At 42.1% G+C, this 24,976-nt stretch overlaps 1 protein-coding gene across 4 annotated transcripts in view; it reads right to left on the bottom strand.

The window, feature by feature from the left end:
* Positions 1-24,976, bottom strand: part of tank (TRAF family member-associated NFKB activator) — a 77,182-nt gene that overhangs the window by 24,854 nt on the left and 27,352 nt on the right. For all 4 annotated transcript variants that reach the window (XM_085986407.1, XM_085986406.1, XM_085986408.1 and 1 more), the window contains 6 exons: positions 24,732-24,869; positions 20,343-20,427; positions 18,707-18,861; positions 12,154-12,339; positions 6,911-6,987; positions 419-534 (listed from right to left, as the gene is read on the bottom strand). In XM_085986407.1, the coding sequence (XP_085842533.1) occupies positions 419-534; positions 6,911-6,987; positions 12,154-12,339; positions 18,707-18,861; positions 20,343-20,427; positions 24,732-24,833 (721 nt within the window). In that variant the 5' untranslated portion in view covers positions 24,834-24,869. The remainder of the gene's footprint in view (positions 1-418; positions 535-6,910; positions 6,988-12,153; positions 12,340-18,706; positions 18,862-20,342; positions 20,428-24,731; positions 24,870-24,976) is intronic.

Raw genomic sequence — 24,976 nt, 5'->3', positions numbered from 1 at the left:
TTATTGGAAACTTATACATAGAATTTGAAGATATTTAATTATTACAGTCAGAAGTAGCAGTGCGTTTCTATAGGCTGACATGAATTACAAATATACAAAATCTGACAGTATGGCAAAATTAACAAGCAGTCGTTTGTATTGCGTTTTCAACAATGTCCAGAAAGTCTGCAGATTTTTCCTCTGTAATTAAATGTATGTCCATCACTTAAAAAAAAAACTACTGTAGTTGTTTCAAATATGGTGAAAATACAAAGCAAGAAAATAAAGGGCTTCGATAGTAAAAAGATTTCTAGGGGGAGGATATGACATTCTAATTAGTGAAAAAATTCAGGTACGCATTTTTGCAATTTTACAAAAATGCCATTCGATTCCCGAAACGACTGAAGTACAATGCAAAGAAAATGTGCACAGTACTCACTTATTACTTCTTTGTTGTAGTTATATTTACTCAGAAGTTCCGTTTGTTTCTTTGTTAAGGCAGACAGTTGTTTAAATTCTCGACAAACCTGCTGAAAAGCAAAGTCCAACCTCTCTCTGTAATATAAGTATTAGTATATCAGAAAAGAGGTTTAACGTTAATTTCCCACATAAATCACTTGCCACCACACAGCCTTCTTCAGCAGAAAGGAGGGATGGTCTAGGTCTCAGACTTGGCTGTGACCACAATCAATGCTGTTACACGATCAGCTGACAGAAGGTGCGCTTATAGCAAAGTAGAAAACTGCCAATTTTTCACATTTCCTGAACCTGTGATCATCTGGTTGGGAGGCAGGCCACCAGGTGGTGATAAGAACCACATTCTGAATAAATGGCTTTATTTCTTTGTGCAGGTACAAATACCAAAACCCCTTTGCATCAAGCCTTTAGTTATAAATGCAATGACATTTATTGCAGTGGTAACCTTCAATATTTTGGAACTAAGTATTAGTTTCATGGGAGAATATCACATTTTGGAACTAATTCCTCAACACAGAAGTCGAATGTTTTATAACCAGTCTATACTGCCAAGTTTGTGTCCAATTTAATCTGGCATTTACAATGATCCAGCACTAGATTGGCACTATAAATCCTGCTGCATTACTACTTCAAACTCATACCAGCATGGCAAGATAATCACCCCTTCAGGGGTTGGTATCATGCCAGCAGGAATTCAGAGGTACTTCACTGAAGACCCTGGCAGGAATGCAAGCTGGCTTCGCTATCCTGGCACCCCTTGTACCCATCTATAACATATCTGTTCTGTATTCATTGATGGTTTATTACTACCAGTTAATAACTGAATAAAATGACCCTTTGAATGGTATTATGTGCTCCAATAACACACAAGAAACTCAATTTTCTCCCCTCCTCTTGCTGGGGTACAGTTCCAAAGGTGCGAATAACTAGCCCAAGAGACCATGTTTCAAATCTAAGCCCATGCGTGTGTCAGTGGACTCCTCAGCTATGGTGGGCATCACAGCCAAGCCCAATCCTGTTCTCATCTAATATCCATACACACAAGCTTCCCAGGGGTCATTGGATAGTGATGAGGAGCAAGAATCTCTTAGTTGATTTTTCCCCACCTGTGCCAAGAGTACTGAGGCCAATTGTAATACCATAGTTACTATCCCAAGTGAGTCCAACTACTAAGCACAGACATGAGGCCTTCTGCTCAGTAGGGTAAGGTAGTGCCTTTTACACACAAGACCATCATGGGAGCTCAATTCTGATATATAGTAATGTTTTTTATCCAAAACTGTTGCTGCAAAGGATATTTGTCACAGCCGGGCTGTTAAATAAACACTTTGCATATTTGTTTACACAGCTAGTCTATCTCTCATGGCACTGTTCAACATCTTGAAAGAATGGGGGTTTGTGAAGGTTGGAACAATTTTCAGCTGTGCTGGGGGTGGGGGCACAGAAGAGGAGGAGAAATGGAAAATCTTTATGGAGCAGAGAAAGAGCACAACCCAAGATCAGAAAGGCAGTTAGGTAAAGAAAATAAAAAGGGACTTTTGAAAAAAATAGTCCAAGGGCATGAACTGAAAGTCGGTCCCGATTAATACATCTGTGTTTAGGCCTGACTACAAAGCAAAAAGATGGGGGAAAACAAAGGCAAAGAAATCAAATTGCAGAAAAGGAGAAGCAATGATTCTCAAGACCTTAAGACACAGGTAGACCTCTGGAAACAAATACAGTAGTATGGGAATAAGGAATACCTTATTAAAAGGAAGAGAAATGTATATGTAATTTTCATGATTTTAGGGGAATAATTTTTATTGGTTTATCATCTTCTAAATGCTACTTGTACAGCAATATATTCAACTAAGTCAGAGTAAGGCAGCCAGAATGGCTTTGAAAGAATAAATGTGGCATCTGATTTATCAAAATTGTAGCCTTTCAAGTAGTTCTTTGCTGATCTAAATTTCAGCTAATTAGCATGCTTACGTTGTTTATTTAAGTCAATGAGTTAGTTTTTATTCTGCTACAGCCAGATTTAATACGCCACTTAGAGAGAGATGTGTTGTGCAATATGCAAGACTTTTAATTATATAGATAGCTTTTTCACGTTCTCAATAGGATGGGTTTGAGAGGCATTGCGCCATTTGCAAAGTCCATATCTATAAATAAACATGTTCTTTATACCAAACATTAGTTCCAATGGTAGATACCTCACTTGACAGCAGCAACATAAAAAAAGGGACAATCTGCATTAAATTGTCCATATAAATGATATAGAATACCAGGATGGATATGCAGTCTTCACAAAATAAGGCATTATAAAATCCACTAAATTGATACTCAAGCTGGCTATTAAAGAAGTAACCCCAAACTTACAGTACATGCAGACAGTTCCTTGGCAAAATGGCATATGCAGGGATTGAAAAACTGATTAGGACCCAAAGAGTATCAGTTTACTGGTCTGTCTATTCCCATCAACTTTCAGGTCCAGAAAGATTTTTAAAAGCGGTCCATAAGGTACATTTTCTGCACCCAACTTTGAGTCTGTAGAACTGGTACTTTGAAACATCTTTGTATGCGCAAGTTAAGAGTCAGTCTAACCAAATCTTGAGGTTAGCCTCATTACATATTCTTTGCAAACCCCCAGCCTGGATTGGCCCCACCTCGGGGATGAGCAGAAGGGAGGGAAATCCTGTGCTGCAGCTCTTATGGACACTGCAACTATAATTAAAAGGGAAGTTCATTTTGTTAACAGTAAGTGCATCACAGACAGCAACAATGCAGTTAGAAAGTAATGGCACAGAACCGGTAAAGAAACCGCTGTGCAGCTCCATCAAAATACAGTTGTTCCATTTAGTATCGTAGGGCACTATTCCTGTACAAGAGCCATCTGGACTGTGTGCAAGATGGTGGAACAAAGGGTAAACGCGGTGGCTCACATTGAGAGAACTTAGTGTCAAATGATAAATAAGTTTTCCTGCCTCAGAATATCTGCCATCCTAAAACTAACCAGCATTTCCCTATATAGAGTACGTGGGCAAAATATGTATGCTACAAAAAGTTTCCTCTCAACTTACTACTCTTTGGCTAAGCCTGCATGAAAAGCACTGAAACAACCTTGCAACTCTGTCCTAGCTTCATGTGTATGCCAATATTGCAGCAGGACAAACTTTCCAACTGCAACTTAAAACTGGAACTATTAGAGTCATAGAGTTATACAGCACAGAAAGAGGCCCTTCGGCCCATCGTGTCTGCGCCAGCCATCAAGCCCTGTCTATTCTAATCCCATTTTCCAGCACTTGGTCCGTGGCCCGTAGCCTTGTATGCTATAGCGTTTGAAGTGCTCATCTAAATGCTTCTTGAATGTTGAGGGTTCCTGCCTCTACCATCCTTTCAGGCAGTGAGTTCCAGATTCCAACCACCCTCTGGGTGAAAAAGTTTTTCCTCAAATCCCCTCTAAACCTCCTGCCCCTTACCTTGAAATTATGCCCCCTGGTTATTGACCCCTCCACCAAGGGGAAAAGTTCCTTTCTATCTACCCTATCTATGCCCCTCATAATTTTGTACACCTCAATCAGGTCCCCCCTCAGCCTTCTCTGCTCTAAGGAAAACAACCCCAGCCGGTCCAGTCTCTCTTCATAACTGAAGCACTCCAGCCCAGGTAACATCCTGGTGAATCTCCTCTGCACCCTCTCCAATGCAATCACATCCTTCCTATAGTGTGGTGACCAGAACGGCACACAGTATTCCAGCTGTGGCCTAACTAGCATTTTGTACAGCTCCATCATAACCTCCCTGCTCTTATATTCTATGCCTCGGCTAATGAAGGCAAGTATCCCATATGCCTTTTCAACCACCTTATCTACCAGTCCTGCTGCCTTCAGGGATCTATGTACATGCACACCAAGGTCCCTCTGATCCTCTGTCCTTCCTAGGGTCCTACCATGCATTGTGTATTCCCTTGCCTTGTTAGTCCTCCCAAAATGCATCACCTCACACTTTTCAGGGTTAAATTCCATTTGCCACTGTTCTGCCCATCTGACCAACCCGTCTATATCGTCCTGTAGCCTGAAGCTTCCCTCCTCGCTATTTACCACTCCACCAATTTTCGTGTCATCTGCGAACTTGCTGATCATACCTCCTACATTCATATCTAAATCATTAATGTACACTACAAACAGCAAGGGACCCAGCACCGATCCCTCCAGTACACCACTGGACACAGGCTTCCAGTCACAAAAACGACCTTCGACCATCACCCTCTGCCTCCTGCCACTAAGTCAATTTTGGATCCAATGTGCCAAATTGCCCTGGATCCCATGGGCTCTTACCTTCTTGACCAGTCTCCCATGCAGGACTTTGTCAAACGCCTTACTGAAGTCCATGTAGACTACATCAACTGCACTACCCTCATCCACACACCTAGTCACCCCCTTGAAAAACTCAATCAAATGATCTCCCCCTGACAAAGCCATGCTGACTATCCTTGATTAATCCTTGCCTCTCCAAGTGGAGATTAATTCTGTCCCTCAGAATTTTTTCCAATAATTTTCCTACCACTGATGTTAGGCTCACTGGCCTGTAATTCCCTGGTTTATCCCCATTACCCTTCTTGAATAATGGTACTACGTTAGCTGTCCTCCAGTCCTCTGGCACCTCCCCTGTGGCCAGAGAGGTTCTGAAAATTTGTGTCAGAGCCCCTGCCTTGCCTCACACAGCAGCCTGGGATACATCTCGTCTGGGCCTGGGGATTTATCCACTTTTAAGCCTGCTAAAACCGCTAGTACCTCCTCCCTCTCAACGCTAATTTGTTCAAGTATATCACAATCCCCCTGCCTGATTTCTATACCTACATCGTCCTTCTCCATATTGTCGCACTAATATAGTTATATATTTTGCATGACACATTGGATAAAGCTTAAAAGGGTTTCAATTGCAGGACAGGTTGTATGAATAAGGCACATTTGCAAGATGCACTCTCTCAAGCTCCAAGTTACTGAGCTTGAGCAACAGGGGCAGGATGCAGAGGTGTTTCTGGAATATATGTTCCAAGAGATGGTCTGGCCACAGAGTGACAGAGGAAAACAATTAGAAGTGGGTGATCATCTATCAGGATGGGAAGAGGAGCAAATAGGTAGTGCAGGAGCCCCTAGGACATTGCCTTGGCAAATAAGTTAGCAATACCGAGTACTTGTTCCAAGAACAATGATTCAAATAGGGCACGCAGAAGGAAGGCCAGGCACAATGGGAAAAGCTCCTTGAACATATTGGTCACCTGCCAAATCAGTGTCCAGCTTTCCTGCAAATCCATTTTTGAATATCTTCAATCAAGTTTCCACCCCAGCCACAGCACTGAAATAGCCTTCATCAAAGTCACAAATTACATCTAATGCACCACTCCTCCTCGTTTTCTCTGCAGCCTTTGGCATGGTTGATCACAACATCCTCCTCTGTTGTCCAGCTCTTGGACTTAGTTCCACTCTTAGCTATCCAATCATAGCTCGAGCATTTCCAGCACTGTTACCTTTGGAACCCCCACCACCCAAGGATCTAGGAACATAGGAACAGGAGTAGGCCATTCAGCTCCTCGAGTCTGTCCAGATTTCCACTACTCTTTATGTGAAGAATGCTTCCTGCCATCAGCCTGAATGGCCTAGCTCCAATTTTAAAGTTATGCCCCCTTGTTCTGAACTCCCCCCAACAGAGGAAATAGTTTCTCTCTATCTATCCTAACAACTCCTTTAAATCATCTTAAAAACCTCAATTAGATCACCCCACAATCTTCTATACTCAAGGGAATGCAAGCCTGTGCAATTCCAGTACCATTCTGGTGAATCTGCGCTGCACCCCCTCCAAGTCCAGTATATCCTTCCTGGGATGCAGTGTCCAGAACTGAATGCAGTACTCTAAATGGGGTCTAACCAGAGCTTCATATAACAACTTCGACCCCTTTATATTACAGCCCCTCTCGAGATAAAGCCCAACATTCCATTAGCCTCTTTAATGATTTTTCTGCACCTGTCCACTAGCATTTAGTAATTTCTGTATTTGGATCCTTAAGTCTCTCTGCTCCTCCACAGTTCCGAGCTTCCATTCTTAGCCTATCTACTTAATTTGGCCAGATCCCTTTAATTATCATCTCTTTCACCATAATCACCTGGTCATATATATTGGTGTCATTTGTGAGGCATTTAGCAAATAAGGCGTTAATTTGCAACTTCAAAGAATACCATTACTGTTAGAAACATGGAGTCTTCATGAAACCTAGCTTCTTGAATGTTGCTACATTTGATCAACATAACTAAAATATTTGCTGCTAAGATTTTCATTAGCACCATTAAAATATATGAAGAAAATCATTCTGGTTTTCCTACTGTAGTAGCCTTTATTACTTATGAGAGTTTATGTTACCAAAGTATATTATTTGTATAAAACAAGTTTCCATTAAATGCGGGAAAAAAAATCATACTTGTATAGAGGATGATGATCAGTCCCTGCCAAAGGAACAGCCTTCTTTGATGATGATTCAGCCATCTTCCAGTTCACCTTGAAATATAAACAGTTTTAAAGCAATTGACTAGATTTTGCTTTGGAGTATATGCAATATTTAAACATAAAGAAACAGAGTCAACCCCCTTATTACTGAGAGAACACAGCTCAGTTGTAAGGTATACACATTCTTATAAATAGCATTTTCACCATAAACTATTTAAAATATATAACAGCTAATGTAATGTATGTAGCAAGGCTGGAACTGCCAATTCCAATTGACTGAGCACGTACATGATCAGTGAGCACCATCTGCTGAAATTGTGTCACACTACAAGCATTAATCTAACACAGGATTGATCAAGTCTTTTCATCTTAGTGGGGCACTGCGGCGTGTACAAGACAAAGTTGGGGCACATGTAAAGCTCAAATCCACATTCCTATTAATTTGTATATACCTCAGGTTGTTGATACCAACAGATCTTGGAGTTTTAAGGTATGAATTATCTACCAATGAGGCAACAGTGCTAAGATCATCCCTCTCCAAACCTCCTGGCCCTCAACATTCAGACAGGAGAAACTACCAAATAAGAAATAGAAGTGCTAATAGAGCCATGTTGCTTAGACTTTGCAGGTTGGATTGCTGGGGCTCAAACTCTGCGTGCGGCTCATAAACTGTAGTTTCTACACCGATTTAATATTTCGGAAATAATTTCTGGCAACTTTGCATTTACTTTAATTTTTAGAAATGTTTAAAAATTCTACACATCCCTCTCATTCCTTGGAGTTCAGTTTCTGAGATCTGATTGGTCAGAGGGTACCACATGACAACTAATTCCATGCTCTTGAATGCTGCTAATCAGACGCAAGATTCAGTGTTTCTTTGCTGCGACCTTGGCCACATCCTTGGACTCAATCAGGTCCACCTGCCCAAATGCCAGAGGCCTGTCTGCCCCAACTAGGCAGGACAAAGTACACTCACCCAAATTGTTTCCTGGCACCCCCTCCTTCCAGAGTGTTCCCTGGTTTCCTTCTAAATAAACCCAGCCTCCACTGTGCGAGCATTCCTGAGCCCATGCCCAGAGTGCTACCAGACATCTCGCTCTCCCAAAGACTGCCAAGCCCTCCTACTCCATCAGAGGCCTTGACACTTCCCAAACTCCCCACCAGCACTCTCCCAACCTTCATTTCTTTCTGGCCCAAGCTCCTCACTAGCCTCAATCCATGACCAGAGGGTAATGGTTGATGGGTGTTTTTGTGACTGGAAGGCTGCCTGAAAGGGTGGTAGAAGCAGGAACCCTAACCACATTTAAAAAGTACTTGGATGTGCACTTGGGATGCTCTAACCTGCAGGGCTACGGACCAAGAGCTGGGAAGTGGGATTAGGCTGGATTGCTCTTTGTTGGCCGGCGTGGACACGATGGGCCGAAATGGCCTCCTTCCATGCTGTAACTTTCTATGATTCTATGATTGACCACCTTGCAACCCTAACCCCAGCTTCTCTTTTATCTGGGGTCCCCCAAGGATCTTGACCCCAAGGCAGAAACTCTAAACAATTATTTTGGATCGGTCTTCACAGTAGAAGACACTAAAAACACCCCATTAATAATAGATAATCAAGGGGCTATAGGGAGGGAGGAACGTAAAACAATCTCTATCACTAGAGAAAAAGTACTAGGCAAACTAATGGGGCTAAAGGCCGACAAGTCCCCTGGACCTGATGGCCTGCATCCTAGGGTCTTAAAAGAAGTGGCTGCAGAGATAGTGGATGCATTGGTTGTAATCTACCAAAATTCCCTGGATTCTGGAGAGGTCCCAGCGGATTCAAAAACTGCAAAGGTAACGCCACTATTCAAGAAAGGAGGGAAACAGAAAGCAGGAAACTATAGGCCAGTTAGCCTGACATCTGTCATTGGGAAAATGCTGGAATCCATTATTAAGGAGGTAATGGCAGGACATTTAGAAAATCATAAGACAATCAAGCAGAGTCAACATGGCTTTATGAAAGGGAAATCGTGTTTGACACATTTGCTAGAGTTCATTGAGGATGTAACAAACAAGGTGGATAACGTGGAACCAGTAGATGTAGAGTATTTAGATCTCCAGAAGACATTCGATAAGGTTCCACATAAAAGGTTACTGCACAGGATAAGAGCGCACGGGGTTGGGGATAATATATTGGCATGGATAGGGGATTGGCTAACTAACAGAAAATCGGGATAAATGGTTGGCAATCAGTAACTAGTGGGGTGCCACAGGGATCAGTGCTGGAGCCTCAACTATTTACAATCTATCTATATTAATGACTTGGATGAAGGGACCAAGTGTACTGTAGCCAAATTTGCTGATGATACAAAGATAGGTGGGTTAGCAAGTTGTGAGGAGTACAGAGTCTGCAAAGGGATATAGATAGGTTAAGTGAGTGGGCAAAAATGTGGCAGATGGAGTATAATGTGGGAAAATACAAGGTTATCCACTTTGGAAGGAAGAATGAAAAAGCAAATTATTATTTAAATGGAGTGAGACTACAAAATACTGCAATACAAAGGGATCTGGGGGTCCTAGTACATGAAACACAAAGTTAGCATGCAGGTACAGCAAGTAATTAGGAAGGCTAATGGAATGTTGGCCTTTATTGCAAGGGGTATGGAGTATAAAAGTAGGGAAGTCCTGTTACAACGGTACAGGGCGTTGGTGAGACCACACCTGGAGTACTGTGTACACTTTTGGTCTCATTGTTTAAGGAAGGATATACTTGCATTGGATGCAGTTCAGAGAAGGTTCACTAGGTTAATTCCTGAGATGAAGGGGTTGTCTTATGAAGAAAGGTTGAGCAGGTTGGGCCTATACTCATTGGAGTTTAGAAGAATGAGAGGTGATCTTATTGAAACATATAAGATTCTGAAGGGGCTTGACAGGGTGGATGCAGGGAGGATGTTTCCCCTCGTGGGGGAATCTAGAACTAGGGGGGCATAACTTCAGAATAAGGGGGCACCCTTTTAAATTGGAAATGAGGAGGAATTTCTTCTCTGAGGTCGTGAACCTTTGGAATTCTCTTCCCCAGAGAGCGGTGGAGGTTGGGGTCACTGAATATATTTAAGATGGAGATATTTTGAACGATAAGGTAGTCAAGGGTTATGGGGAGCAGGCAGGGAAGGGGAGTTGAGGCCAAGATCAGATCAGCCATGATCTTATTGAATGGTGGAGCAGGCTCAAGGGGCCAAATGACCTACTTCTGCTCCTATGTCTTATGTTCTTATGTTCTGAATTAGTAAAGTAAAAAATAAAATACTGCAGATGTTGGAAATCTGGAATAAAAACAGAAAATGTTGGAAAAACAGTCAGCATCTGTGAAGAGAACAGACAAGTTAAGATTTCAGACACAGACCCTTCTCCAAAACAGTTTTGTAAAAGGGGCTGCACTCAAATGTTAATTTGCCTGTTCTCTCTGCAAATGTTGACTGACCTGCTGTGTGTTTCTAGCATTTTCTGTTTTTTTATTAATTGGTCAAAATGGTCAAAGTAGGGTTCAAAAGATAAAGACTGCCTGACACATTTCCTGATGCAATCAACACTTGCACAATGGGAAAGAGTTCTCTTCCCTCCTAGAATAGCCAACACAAGATAATGAGCCAAATCTTGCTGGAGTGGGGCATCTCGCGGCGTACGTCATTAATTAGACATTTTCCTGCACACTTCAGCTCGAAAAAATTTTGCATCATAACTTTCTGGAAGTGCAAGCTGATAACAATACGGCGAGGGCAATGGGGCATCTGGGACCTTAGTGAACAGCAAGACCAACAGTGCATCTGATTAACCAATGAAATTTAAGGATTGGGACAGAAACAGAGCAACGACGAAGAAGGGTGAATTAGAGTCAAATCAGGTACAGAAGGAGAGAGAGGGAAAGAAAGATTGGATTGAGAGAGTGAAAAAAAGACAGAATGGAAAAGAAAAAAAAAGTAGAATTTAAAATTTGATTTCTAAAAAATCTCCAACAACAATTGACTACATGCAGGAATGAGAGTGAACAATTTAAATTGTTCCCTTTTTGGGCCAGAGAGCTTGATTGCCATTACATTAACAATTATCATGTAGTTAAGGTATTTATGCTCTTAATCACCAGCTCTAACTTTCTGCAGCAAGTTTAATTGGCAATTAATGTGCAAATCCAGCAAGTTATTTAAAATAAGGAATAGGCCAACAGCGAGATGCCGTTTGTGTGAAGCAAACAGTGGAGCAGCAAAAATCAACCAGCAAGTTCTGGAGATTCGCAACTCATGATGTTACTCTTCATCTCCTGAATTTGCTGGCTGATTTGTGCATTAACACGCCGTTATTTTTCCACTAAGATTTGGCCCAATGTTTGTTGTCTGTTATACTTGCAAAGCAATCTGCATATACAGAAGTGGCATCTACATACTACGCGGGCTACCGTCAGCTAGCTGTCACAGAAAACCATTTTTAAGTTCTAACATTACTAACTAATGTACTGTACTAACATTCCCACAAAAATATATAAGAAACAGATTCTTAAGATCTAAAACTGAATAGACCTTGGGTCAGTCACACCCATTACACAAGGCATGCAGCAACATTACTATAAAGATTCATTCCTTTTGCTATAAAACGTCTCATTTTTATTCTGACTTCCATTTTATAAAAAATTTAACACAACTGACAGCACTCAGTGTCCAAAAAAGCACTAGAAATAGTAAAAAAATAAACACCAGAAAAATGGTACATATTTCACCAGGAAAACTTTATTAGGCCTCATCTGCTGCTGCACTGCACTTCAAAAGTACCAAAATCACATTTGGCAATGCAACAGGAAAATAGGTCATGTTATTTTGTGTGTTTACAGCAGCATGTAAGCACAGAGGTCACTCGCTGACCCCATTAAGAAACAAAAACAGAAAATGCCAGAAATAAACAGATCAATCAGCAACTGTTTAAAAAAAGTGTACTGCCTCTTACCCAATGAAGCAAGAGCTGAATTTGGCATGCAGCAAAAATCCATTCTCTAGCTTCATTGGTGCCCCTTATTCTGATTAACTGTTTCTTCTTGAAGTGATGACTGGAAATGGCTCCACAACCAAAGTGCCCAGTAAGAGAAAAAAAATCCGTGCTTCTCATATATGGGAGCTACATGCTCTGTCAACCGGTGCCCATTCGGAAGACTTTTGTTAGAAGTGACATCACTCTCTCATCTTTGTGTCTTACCTGCAAGTCTGGTCTACAGTAGCGCGGTTCACCATGTCTGAAGAAGTCAGTGTGTTCCTTTAATTCATTTCCGAGCTGTCTCAGTTGATGGTCTTTTTCTTCAATGCCTCTTTTAAGTTCCTTCTGCTTTTGCTGATAATCCTTTATCTGTTCTTTTAACCTACTGTTTTCAGCTGCTAACTGTTCCTGAAAGTATAGAGCGATTAAGAGTGACAAAATCTGTACCAGTGATGTATTAGAACATATTATGCAAAATAACCAAGCACCAGAAGTATATTCAGCAGATTCATTGAAGGCTCAAAAAATGATAAAACCATCCCTTGACCAAATACAATTTTATAAGTTGAGCACAACACTGAATCCAATTCTACTCCATTACCAGACCACCTTAGGTAGGTCTCAAAAGGAAGCACTGTATTGAATGCATGACTCATTACTCGTGCTTTATTATTGTACTTGCAACTGGTGTCAATGCAACATGAAAATCCTAGCACAAGGGCATCATTGGATTTGTTGCAAAGGAATAGAACTGGAAATTGTGCAAATCCTTGTGAATGTGTGAATTTTTAAAAATAGCCAACCACACCAGTTTGGCCAAATTTAGAGGTGACACAACAGGGGATTGGATAGCACGAGTTCAGCGTCTGCCATTCACTATAACTGCTATCCAGACATTAACTGGAGACCAGACTTTTTCCCTACTCCCTGCCTTCCCCGCCTCTATATTATCAAGTTAGAGGATATAGCCCAGCATATAATCCCAGGGATTAATTAAGAGGGGGAAAATAGAGTATGAGAATAAGCTTGCAGGGAACATAAAAACTGACTGTAGAAGCTTTTATAGATATGTGAAGAGAAAAAGATTGGTGAAGTCAAGCATAGGTCCCTTGCAGTCAGAATCAGAGGAATTTATAATGGGGAACAAAGAAATGGCTGACCAATTAAATACATACTTTGGTTCTGTCTTCACAAAGGAGAACACAAATAACCTCCCAAAGATGTCAGGGAACATAGGGTCTAATGGAAGGGAGGAACTAATAGAAACCAGTATTTGTAGGGAAATGGTGTTCGGGAAATTGATGGGATTGAAGGCTGATAAATCCCCAGGGCCTGATAATCTGCATCCTAGGGTACTTAAGGAAGTGGCCCTAGAAATAGTAGATGCATTGCTGGTCATCTTCCAAAATTCGATAGACTCTGGAACAGTACCCATGGATTGGCGGGTAGCTAATGTTACCCCACTGTTCAAAATGGTGGTAGAGAGAAAACAGGGAATTACAGACCAGTAAGCCTGACATCGGTAGTGGGGAAAATGCTAGAGTCCATTATAAAGGATGTAATAGCAGAGCACTTGGAAAAAAGTGACCGGATCAGACAAAGTCAACATGGATTTACAAAAGGTAAATCGTGCTCGACTAATCTACTGGAATTTTTTGAGGATGTAACTGGTAAAATAGATACGGGAGAACCAGTAGATGTGGTGTATTTGGACTTTCAAAAGGCTTTCGATAAGGTCCCACATAAGAGATTAGCGTGTAAAGTTAAGGCACATGGGATTGGGGGCAAGGTATTGACTTGGATAGAGAACTGGTTGGCAGAGAGAAAGCAAAGAGTTGGAATAAACGGCTCTTTTTCCGAGTGGGGTACCGCAGGGATCGGTCCTTGGACCCCAGCTATTCACAATATATATTAATGATCTGGACGAGGGAACTAGATACAATATCTCCAAGTTTGCAGACGACACAAAGCTGGGTGGGCGTGTGTGCTGTGAGGAGGATGCCGAGAAACTCCAGTATGATTTGGACAGGTTGGGTGATTGGGCAGAAGCATGACAGATGCATTATAATGTGGATAAATGCGAGGTTATCCACTTTTGTGTCAAAAACATGAAGGCAGATTGTTATCTGAATGGCAATAGATTGGGAGAAGGGGAAGTGCAACGAGACCTGGGCGTCCTTGTGCACCAGTTGCTGAAAGTAAGCATGCAGATGCAGCAGGCGGTTAAGAAGGCAAATGGTATGTTGGCCTTCGTAGCGAGAGGGTTTGAGTACAGGAACAAGCATGTCTTGCTGCAGTTCTACAGGGCCTTGGTGAGACCACACCTTGAGTATAGTGTGCAGTTTTGGTCGCCTTATCTGAGGAAGGATGTTCTTGCCATGGAAGGAGTGCAGTGAAGATTCACCAGGCTGATACCTGGGATGGCAGGAATGACGTATGAGGAGAGATTGGGTCGATTGGGCTTGTACTCGCTGGAGTTTAGAAGAATGAGAGGCGATCTCATCGAAACTTATAAAATTCTAACAGGACTAGGCAGACTAAATGCTGGAATGATGTTCCCGATGGTCGGCGAGTCCAGAACCAGGGGTCACAGTCTAAGGATAAGGGGTAAACCATTTAGGACAGAGATGAGGAGGAATTTCTTCACCTGGAGTGGTGAACCTGTGGAATTCTCTGCCACAGAAGGCAGTAGAGGCCAATTCATTAAATATATTCAAGAAGGAGTTGGATATATTTCTTAAGGCTAAAGGGATCAAGGGATATGGAGAGAAGGCAGGAACAGGGTACTGAATTTGGATGATCAGCCATGATCTCATTGAATGGCGGAGCAGGCTCGAGGGGCCGAATGGCCTACTCCTATCTTCTATGTTTCTATTAACGTGACAGTCACCAATAGAGATGCCCCATATAAGCCAACTTGCATAGGTTGGGAATCACCTCAGTAATTAAACTGTTAGGTCCTTTATTTCCAGAGTGGTTATGAAGCATGCTGTCACAGCAACACTGCAATTACCAGCATCATATTCAAAGGTTTCTAGCTTGTTTAGCAGTTTGCCTTGTTACCACAAGTGTATCCAATGACATGTCAATCATATACAGGAAACTTTGGTTTATCCGGAGGTTGTATGTCCGGAAACCTCGATCCACCGGCAGAAATCAGGAGCCGTTTTGTTAGTTTTTTTTTCTTCTCGTGGCTTTTTTTTCAACAGTCAGGCTCTGCAAAGTCTCTCTGAAGCTGTTGCTAAGCTGCAGAGACGCTTCCAAGGTACGGGCCGACTGTTTAGAAGCTGTTGCTAAGCAACAGTGTTTGTTGCCAGATACGGAGCTGAAAACCTCCGTATGCTTCAGCATTAGCGCTGGTCTGTCCGGCAGTTTTGATAGATCGGCAACAGCTCGGTCCTGTCGGTGCCGGATATCACAAAGTTTCCTGTATGTCAGCCTTGGCAAGTGGTAGCACTCTCGCATCATAGTTAAAAGGTTGTGGGTTCAAGCCCCACTCCAGAGACTGGAGCACATAATCTAGGCTGACACTTCAGTGCAGTACTGAGGGAGTGCTGCACTGTCAGAGGCGCCGTTTTTGGAGGAGATGCTAAACCGAGGCCCCTCGGCCCTCGCAAAAAGATCCTACGGTACTATTCAAAGAAGAGCAGGGGAGTTATCCCAGTGTCCTGGTGAACATTTATCTATCAACCAACACCTAAAAACAGATGGTCTGGTCATTTATTTCATTGCTGTTTGCGTGAACTTGCTGTGTGCAAATTGGCTGCTGCGTTTCCTATATTACAACAGTCACTACACTTCAAAAGTACTTAATTGTCAGTAAAGCATTTTGCGACATCCTGAGGTCATGAAAGGCACGATATAAATGCAAGTTCTTTCTTTCTTATTTCTAACAGAAGGTTGATCAAGGTAGTGCAGTAGATGTTGTATATATGGACTTTCTGAAGGCATTCGACAAAGTGCCACACAGGAAGCTTATTAAGATGGAAGCCCATAGAATTAAGGGGAAACTGGTGGTATGGATACAAAATTGGCTCAGTGATAGGAAGAAAAGGGTGGTGGTGGATGAATGTTTCTCAGACTGGTTTACAGTGATGTTCCCCAAGGGTCAGTTTTGGGTCCATTACCCTTTGCAACTTTTATAAATGACCTTGACTCGGGTGTAGGGAGCAGCATTATAAAGTTTGCAGATGATATTAAACTTGGTAAAGAAATAGATAGTGATGAGAATAGTTGTAGACTTCAGGATGACATAGACAAGATGGTGAAATGGGCAGAAGCATGGCATATACACAAATCCTGAAAGGTGGTAGGGCAAGTTGATAAGGTGGTTTAAAAAGCATACGAGTCACTTGGGTTTATAAATAGAGGAATAGAATATAAAAGCAGAGATCATGCTAGAACTTTTTACATTGCTGGTTAGGCCTCAGCTGGAATACTGTGGACAATTCTGGGCACCACACTTCAGGAAAGATGTAAATGCCTTGGAAAGGGTACAGAGGGGGTTTACCAGGATTTTAACCCAAATGAGGGACTTCAATTATGAGGACTGTTCCCCTTGGAACAGAGAAGGTTAAGAGGTGACCTAATAGAGGTTTTAAGACGATGAGAGGTTATGATAGAGTAGATAAAGAAAAATTATTCCTTCTGGCGATTGCGTCAATAACGAGAGGTGATAGATTCAAAATCATTGGCAAAAGATCTAGTGGGGAGATGAGGAGAATTTTTTTCCACTCAAGAGTTGTCGGGATTGGGAACGCTCTACCTGAAAAGGTGGTGGAAGCTCCACCATAAACAATTTTAAAAGGGAGTTGGGCAGGTACTTGTGGATTAGGACCTTACAGGGTTACGAACAAAATGCGGGGGTGTGGGATGAAGCTCGACTGCTCTTTCAAAGAGCCAGCACAGGCACGACGACCAAACGACCTCCTTCTGTGCTGTACGTTTCTATGATTCTATAAAAAGGAAAAACTGCAAATGCTGGAAGTCTGAAATGTTCAGCTTTTATTGCAATCATTTCAGTCTCATGCAAGTAACGACTTTGTATTAAAGTTTCTGTGGGTCCAATAATTTAACTCCAACACGCGAGTTAAGGAGTGGTCCATGCTCCTTATATGTACATTGTGTCGGATGAGAAAATTCTCTCATTTCTAATAATAAGAAAGTCTATATAATTTAATATGACTGGCTCAACCGGCTTTCAGGCACCATGGCGGGTATTGGTTGAAGGAGCGACGACGTAGCAGACGTGCTGCCATCCCGAGAGAGACCACCCATCCCATAGCCTCACCATCACTCCCACAGGACTGCGGCTCATCATTCTCACTGATCTAAGGGAGAGCAGACTGCACAAGATGAGTGACACCTTGAAAGCATAGTCAATATGGTCCACCAGTCTACCCATCTGCTGCACCAGTGTCTCCAAGGTGGAACAGACATTGGAGACCAGGTTCTGGATGGCAGCCATCTGAGCTTCCATCAAAGCTGCAAAGGCTGGTCGTTCTGCCACGGACAATGATAGGGCAGCCTGAAGACTCCATAGTAATAAATTGCCATGTAAGACATAAAGGACTGTATTTCAAGGATTCGTTTTTTAAACTTTAACAGGCTCCTTAGAAATTCATGAACAAAGACACTTCTATGTTGGCACAGGAGAAGTGCCTTGGTTGTTTTCAAAATTCTGTAAATGTACTGTTTGTATTTAATACTGTTCATTTACCGGTTTACCATTCGACTAAATTAGACTAATAGCTTATAACATAAATCACAGACAGAGTATTTATTCTTCCACCTATCAAAGTCAAAGAGATGATATGAGGACACATGTATGTCTGGTAAGCCAGAGTACAGAGACAAGGGTTCTGAGCTTATTACACTTGCTTAGATACAGAGCAAGTAAAGTCATACATTATGCTGTAAGGAGCATGGGCTTGCTTACTTTCTGGGATGCTGAATCAGAAGAATATATCTCGTGAAAAAACTGAAAACTTGACAAACACAAAACAAATAGGAACAAACTACACTGCAACTAAAAAATGTCATTTTGAATCACCTCCTGCCCTGGTAACGAAGGCCTGCATACCTTAAACAGCAGTTCCATTCATTTCAATGGGAGCCAAAAACACTAACTGAGATTGTGAGAGAGAGCGGAGAAGAGGGAGTGAGAGAGCGCGTGCAAAGGGCAGAGGGAGAGAGAGGCAGGGAGAGAGAGGGAGAGGTGGGGAGAGAGAAAGAGGGGTGAGGAGGTGGAGTGAGGGGGGGGGAGGCAGTGAGAGGGAACCCGGGTGAAGGGGAGGCGGAGGTGGAGAGAGGGAGCCTGGGCGAAGGGGAGGGGGAGAAAGAGAGCCCGGGCAAAGGGGAGGGGGAGAGAAGTGACATTGTGAATGACCAATTAATAAAGGGACCTAGAGACAATGAGGGAGCTACTGATGGCTGAGCAAGTTTACCCTGTGGATAGTGGAGGGAGGTCTTTGGCTTGAGCCTAAGTCTAATCTAGCTAATCTCAGTTGAAGTAGTGGTAAAGCACTAACTTTGGCCACTGGGTTGGCACCGGCGAGAGGGCAGCCACTTCGAATTGTCATCCAGTGACCTCTGCTGGAAGGGCATATTTGTAGATATAGACCAAGGGCAATCAGACTTGGCTATGATCCTTCCAGGGTTGAGTAGCAATTGAGAGAAAAAAAGTGAGACACAGTAAAAAAGAGAGAATGTACTGAAATGTAAAGATCATGGCATCCTTCAAGTCATTTATAAATGCAGATTAATGTGTTTTTACCTTACAGTGTCTTTCTCTCTCTAATGCTACTTTCAATTCATCTGGTGGACCACACATTACTGGATGCTGTGCCTCATTTCTTCTGATTTCCAGTAAGTCACTCTTATTGATCTGTGGCAAAGTGTCCAGGACCTGAGCTTGTCCAGGAATATTGCCTGCAAAGAGTTCAGTAACAAAAAGATGAATGCGAAAGTGACTTATTTGTTGTTGGTAAATCAATATGCTGACTGACAAGGATGTATTAATGATCTATGTCAATGAGCAGATTACATTTTCCTAATTCAGAGAATTCAATACCTCCCTCCTCCCTTCATTTATGATATTTTTCTCCCTCTCCACAACAATCTTGGGTTTACAATGCATCCTCCACCGAGTGTGTCATATTCCCTGCAGAAAGTTGGGACAGTCAGTCAGCGCCTCCTAATGGGTGGTCAACATCAGATACAAATGCATGCTCTACCATTCCTTCACTGGTGGAACATGCTGTCCTCCACACTTTTATGTAAAACAGATGTTATTAAGGTCAAATGACCTGTTGTGGTCAAAATCAGTTGCCGGAGAAATGTGAAACAGAATCTAAATCCAATCGCGGGGTGGGGAAGTAGCCAATCATGGGGAGATAAGCAGATTTGCTTGGTGGGCTGGGGAGGGGAAGCACTCCTGCTCCCCCTGGCCCACTAGCAGTGCTGGAATGGCAGTTACCTATTGGATCCGGCCGTTTTCGCCTCCCTCCAGCTGCTGGGTTTCCCGAGACCTGGGAAACACAGCCCACAGGGATTACAGCTAAAAGCCTGCTAAAATTTGAGGCACGCAGCCGTAATAGAATATTTAAATGATGGACCCGCAGGTTAGTCGCCTGTCCCCAACCTGGAACCGGAGGCGGGTTATCAATTTTTGCAATTTTAACCCCCACCTCACCCATGTCCTGGGTGGGTGCGGGGGGGGGGGGGTTAAAATTCTCCCCTATGACACAGTAATTGGCAGATCAGGTGAAATTTGCTGAAGCATTTTGGGAATAGAATATAAAAAAGTATAGGAAAGAAAAACAATGTTGAACAGCTTCATCACATAGATGCAACTTCATCAAAAGGCAATATACAAGGTAAAAGCAATTCATCCAAGAATTCATAAAGCTGGCAGATGGCATCTCAGTTAAGCAATATTTGTTATCCTCAAAATTGGAAATACAATGAAAGTAGTAGTACTTCATTCCATCTGCTTCCCAATTATGGGAGCAAAAGTTAAACCGGAAAACTGTGCCAAAAGCTTTAACAGGAGTTTGAACAAGACCTTTTAGTAATATCAACCAATAATAGTTTTTTTTGAGGGGGGCAGTGAGGAGGAAACAAAGAAGGAAAAAGAAAACACACACTGGAATTAATAACAAGAATATTGAATATTTCAAGGAAAACACAGTTGAGAAACAGTACACAAAAGCAAGGTTAAATAAAAGACCCATATTTCAAAATAACCTCACAGCCTTACATTGCAAAGAATGAGCGAAGAGGAATGTTCAAATGGGGTGGTTGCTCAAAGAGACAAATGAATCGATGAGCATGCCTAATGAGTTATCTAAACAATGAAGAGGGGGAAAAAGAGAAAATATTTCTCTCCTTACTTGGCAGTCAGAACTTACCTCTGAGGGTGGTAGAGGCAGACTGTGATTGTAATTTTACAATGATATTTTGTTTTATTGCCAGTTCCTGCTCCAAGACATCAATCTGTATAGAACAAAAATAAAATTCATGCAATAATTCTGTTATCTATATATTTTTCTAAAATAATAATGGTCTATATATTGTAAAACTGAGTTATGTCCATCACACTTCAAATGTCATACACTACAGAATGGAAATTTCACACCTGCAAAGAAACAAAGGCAGAACATACAGAAACATTTGCCAAGAACAGAAAATACCAGAGCCACAATATATAGAAAAACTCAGCAAAAACAGAAAATATATCTGCAGGCTCGTAACTGATCTTTGCACAAAACCAGACTGATCTCCAGCCTGAGCAGCAGTTAACCTTTGAATGAACTCACCCAAAGTTTACTTCTCAATTAGATTTTGTCGTGGGTACAGCAGTATAGTGAGTGGTATTGTTACTGGACTAGTAATCCAAAGGCCTGGACTAACAACCCAGAGAATGCGAGTTCAAATCCCACCATGACAGTTTAAGAATTTGAATTCAGTTTAAAAAATAAATCTGGAATAAAGAGCTGGTATTAGTAAAAGTGGCCATGAAACCTTTGGAATGTCGTAAATATCCTTTAGGGAAGGAAACCAGATCGTTCTTACCCAGTTTGGCCGACATGTGACTCAGTCACACACCAACGTGATTGACTCTTTAAAGTGCCCTCTGAAGTGGCCTAGCAAGCCACTCGGTTGTATCCTCACATTCTCAAGGGAACTAGTGATGGGTAATAAATGCCAGCCTTGCCAGCAACACCCACATCCGGAGAATGAATTAAAAAAGCCTTAAATGGCTTATAGCTACACGTTAATAGCATGATAATGCAGTGTGTATTACATGATATATTGTTTGTGTCCTTACCAAACTACACATCCTTTGACTTGAGCATCACAAGCACTAATTAACATTAATAGTAATGTTACAAATTGGGAAAATGTGGCTGTCAACAGCTCCCTTCCCATTCCCTCACTCATTCTCCTAACTACTGTATCTTTCCACTATCTCCTACCACCCTCTCACTCCCATCATTGCTGCTACCTCTTCCCCTCTGAACTATCCTCTCAAGCTCTGCATCCTTCCCTTTGCTCTTGGCACTCACCTCACCCCTTAGCCTTGCATCCATTTCCCCAACTCCTACTCACTACTCCAAAGGAAAATGGAGAGAGGTCAGAGCCTTCCTCACCCTGTTCCTCTCCTCCACTACTTTCCAATCGGTTTCCCTTCTTCAGAGAGACTTGTTTTGCTTCCAATTTTAAAAAATCAAATTAGAATGAGGCAACACATCGGCTGTGTGCCTCTTTCTCTCTCTCGCACACATACATAAAAGCAATAATTAGCAATTACCTCTTCTCACTGTCAAAAAAACAGGTAAAATTATTAATTGGCTTCAAGATTCAACAGGTTGGCTTTTTAGAAAACTGAAATAACATCAATATGAAGAAACACTCTCCCCTCTCACATCTTTCTCCCTGATTCTAGTTTGTCTGCCTATCTTGCTTTCCTGCTGCTTAACACACTTTCTGAAGTTTAAACACAAAAAAGCTACATCAACAGGTGTGAAATTAGAACACAGTATTGCCAACCCCACCGCCCCATAAATCAGGAGACAAATTCTTAAAAATCATGAGATTTGGTATAGAAATCATGAGTTGCTATTTTTTTCCCCGACCCGACCCCTCGCTGCCCTTTGCTCACAGGCAGGAGCACATTCCACGACCTTTGCTCCCAAACAGGAAGTGCATTCGGCCGTTACTAATCATTGCTGACATAAGAACATAGGAAATAAAAGCTCCTCGAGCCTGCTCTGGCATTCAGTTAGATCATGGCTGATCTTCGACCTCAACTCCACTTTCCTGCACTATCCCCATATCCCTTAATATCCAAAAATCTATCAATCTCCGTCTTGAATATACTCAATGACTGAGCATCCACAGCCCTCTGGGGTAGAGGATTCCAAAGATTCACAACCCTCGGAGTAAAAATATTTCTCCTCATCTCATTCCTAAATAAGCATCCCCTTATCCTGAGTCTATGCCCCCAGTTCTAGAACTTTACGGAGGCTGAAATCAGCCACTTTGAGAATGGGGACTCCAGACTTCTCCAAAATCAAGATGTTGTTGGGTTTCAGGTCCCGGTGGACGATGTGGTTCTTGTGCAAAAATGCAATGGCACTGGTCACGATTTTCAAATCTTATAATGGAAAAGTGACTGAATCATAAACTATAAACATAATTATCTGTATATTAAATAACCACGGCACCATTTTTGTAGAATGTTAACAATTTTTTTGTACAGAATACCTCTGCATTTTTTTTTCCATTTCCTGCTTCTATTTCCAACTACAGGGTATTGATAATGTGACAGCAAGTGAACACTTTGTTTTGTACTTGCCAAATATACTGCATTCACTTAACAGTTCTTCGCGTGACACTGTTGGATTGAAAAACATTGGATTTGCCTGAAGTGATTGCCATTCACGTTATATTGCCGTTCATCAAAATTAGAGTTTTATAGATTTGACCAGGTATTGACGGCCAAGTCCAGTCTCCTGGAGACACTTTTTTTTTTTAGGGTTGGACAGGCATTTGGTGGGGGATAAAAACTGAGGGATAGAAATGGTGAACTGTATATTGTGTTTGAACTCTGGAGTCAAAAAGATGAACTGGAATGATACCTTTTCAGTCTTGCACATGTCTATATTTCTATCAATCTACTTAAATACTACCCGACACCCCTTGATGTTGTTCACATTTTGTCTGGGGTCGACAGCAGAATTGTTAAGCTGCTAAAATTACTCGTCTTTTTGTCAGTGCCCAGATATTCCCTGTGGAGAAGTGGTGCAATGGCCCCCAAGGACAATTGCAAGTAAACTGGTGTTAGTTTAGGAATTTCACAGATCACCAGGTACTTGTAAAATTCTGGCTCCAATCAATGACTCTGCAAACTTCCCTTACTAAGAAAAACGAATCTGTAATTGATCTGCTATACTTCTGTGAAATGTAACAAGACGCATTAATCCTGGAACGAAGGGGGGGGGGGGGGGCGGGGAGGAAGGCAGAATAAGGAGCAGGAGACGGCCTGGCCTGGCCCGAACTAAGTGTCAACAGAAGCAGCCCGACCCCCCTGGGCCTTGCCCTCCCGGCTCACCTTCAGGTTGCTTCACGGTTCAGGGAGCGGGTCAGTCGGTTTAGCTGCACGTTCAGCTGCTCCATCGCCCGTTCCATCATCTACAGCCGCACTGACTCAAAAAGAAAGCGCACAGGCCCTCGCCTCCCGTCCGCGTCACTTGCATCTCAGAGCAGAAGCTATTATCTTCTTGTTGCTGCTGAGACACTTCCCATCGGCGCAGAATACACCAGTCCACAAGTAGATGGATGTTTAGAAAATGTACGTAACTACTCTCACCATTTGTGCTGATTTTAAAGCTGTGTGCAAGGGATCACCGGCCCCAAGGATGCGCTCGCCTTTCAGCATGCTGCCCTACGAGGAGGCATTACGGCCAATCAGAGCAGCCGGTCTGTGACGGACAGCTGCCTTAACCAATCGGAGTACTGCCGTGCTGTTTAAATCCTGCCCAACGTCATTGCGTCATTCCCCGAGGGAAAAAAAGGTGAGATTTCGCTGTTAAATTGCGAGATCGCGAGTTGGGTTAAAGTTTCATGAAAAATCGCGTGTCTTGCGATTAATTTGCAAGAGTTGGCATTACTGAGCACATTTTTTTTCCTCTTACACACACTCTCAACACACATTTTTAGCTCAGTTCAGTAATGCTTTTGAAATTTGCCCTCTTTTAAAAAAAATTATTTGAAGAAAAGCTACTGAGTATTAGAAGCTAAAAAGAAAATCTTCCATCAGTTTAGCTGAATGAACAGTACAGATGCATCCCGAGTTGAGTTGAGGTCGAAGATCAGCCATGATCTTATTGAATGGCGGAGCAGGCTCCAAGGGCCTTATGGCCTACTCCTGTTCCTCATTTTTATATTCTTATGTTCTTATCCTGCAAAGTTAAGCACACTACTCATGCTCAGACTGACGATTCAGCCAACAGCTTTGGGCAAAATATTCAAGTCGAAACCCAGGCTTTTGGGAGAGGCGGAGGCCTTCAAATAGAAGGTATTAAAGACACAAAAGACAATTTAGTAAATAATTTAATTAGGTTATTGTAATTTTTTATTTTGTTTAAACCCTTATTTAGGATATTAAAAGTTTCCGTTACTGTGGAAAAAAAATCAGACACACAACAGGTATAGCAATAATTATGAGCTTTCAGTGAAACGCGCATCCCATATACCTAATTTAGTATACAATAGCCTATTATTGGACAACATACCTGTTGCTCTAATGTTTTCTTGATGTTGTCTCTCTCCATACATGCCTGACGATAAGCATCAAATGCCCTGTTGAGCTGCTCGCCAAGATTATTTTTATCCATATTTACCAAATCAATATCGTTACGAACCTAAAATATCTGCAACACAAGATACATGCTTGCCATTAATACTTGCATATACAACTTTAACAGAACATGCTAAAGCTATTAACATGTAAAGTGACACCTGTCCTCTTACCAGTGTA

This window comes from Somniosus microcephalus, chromosome 4 (assembly GCF_052327205.1).
Source record: "Somniosus microcephalus isolate GS21.2 chromosome 4, FLI_Smic_1.0, whole genome shotgun sequence".
Taxonomy (NCBI): domain Eukaryota; kingdom Metazoa; phylum Chordata; class Chondrichthyes; order Squaliformes; family Somniosidae; genus Somniosus; species Somniosus microcephalus.
The sequence above is the reverse complement of the archived record's forward strand: the minus strand, read 5'-3'. Positions and strand labels throughout refer to the sequence as shown.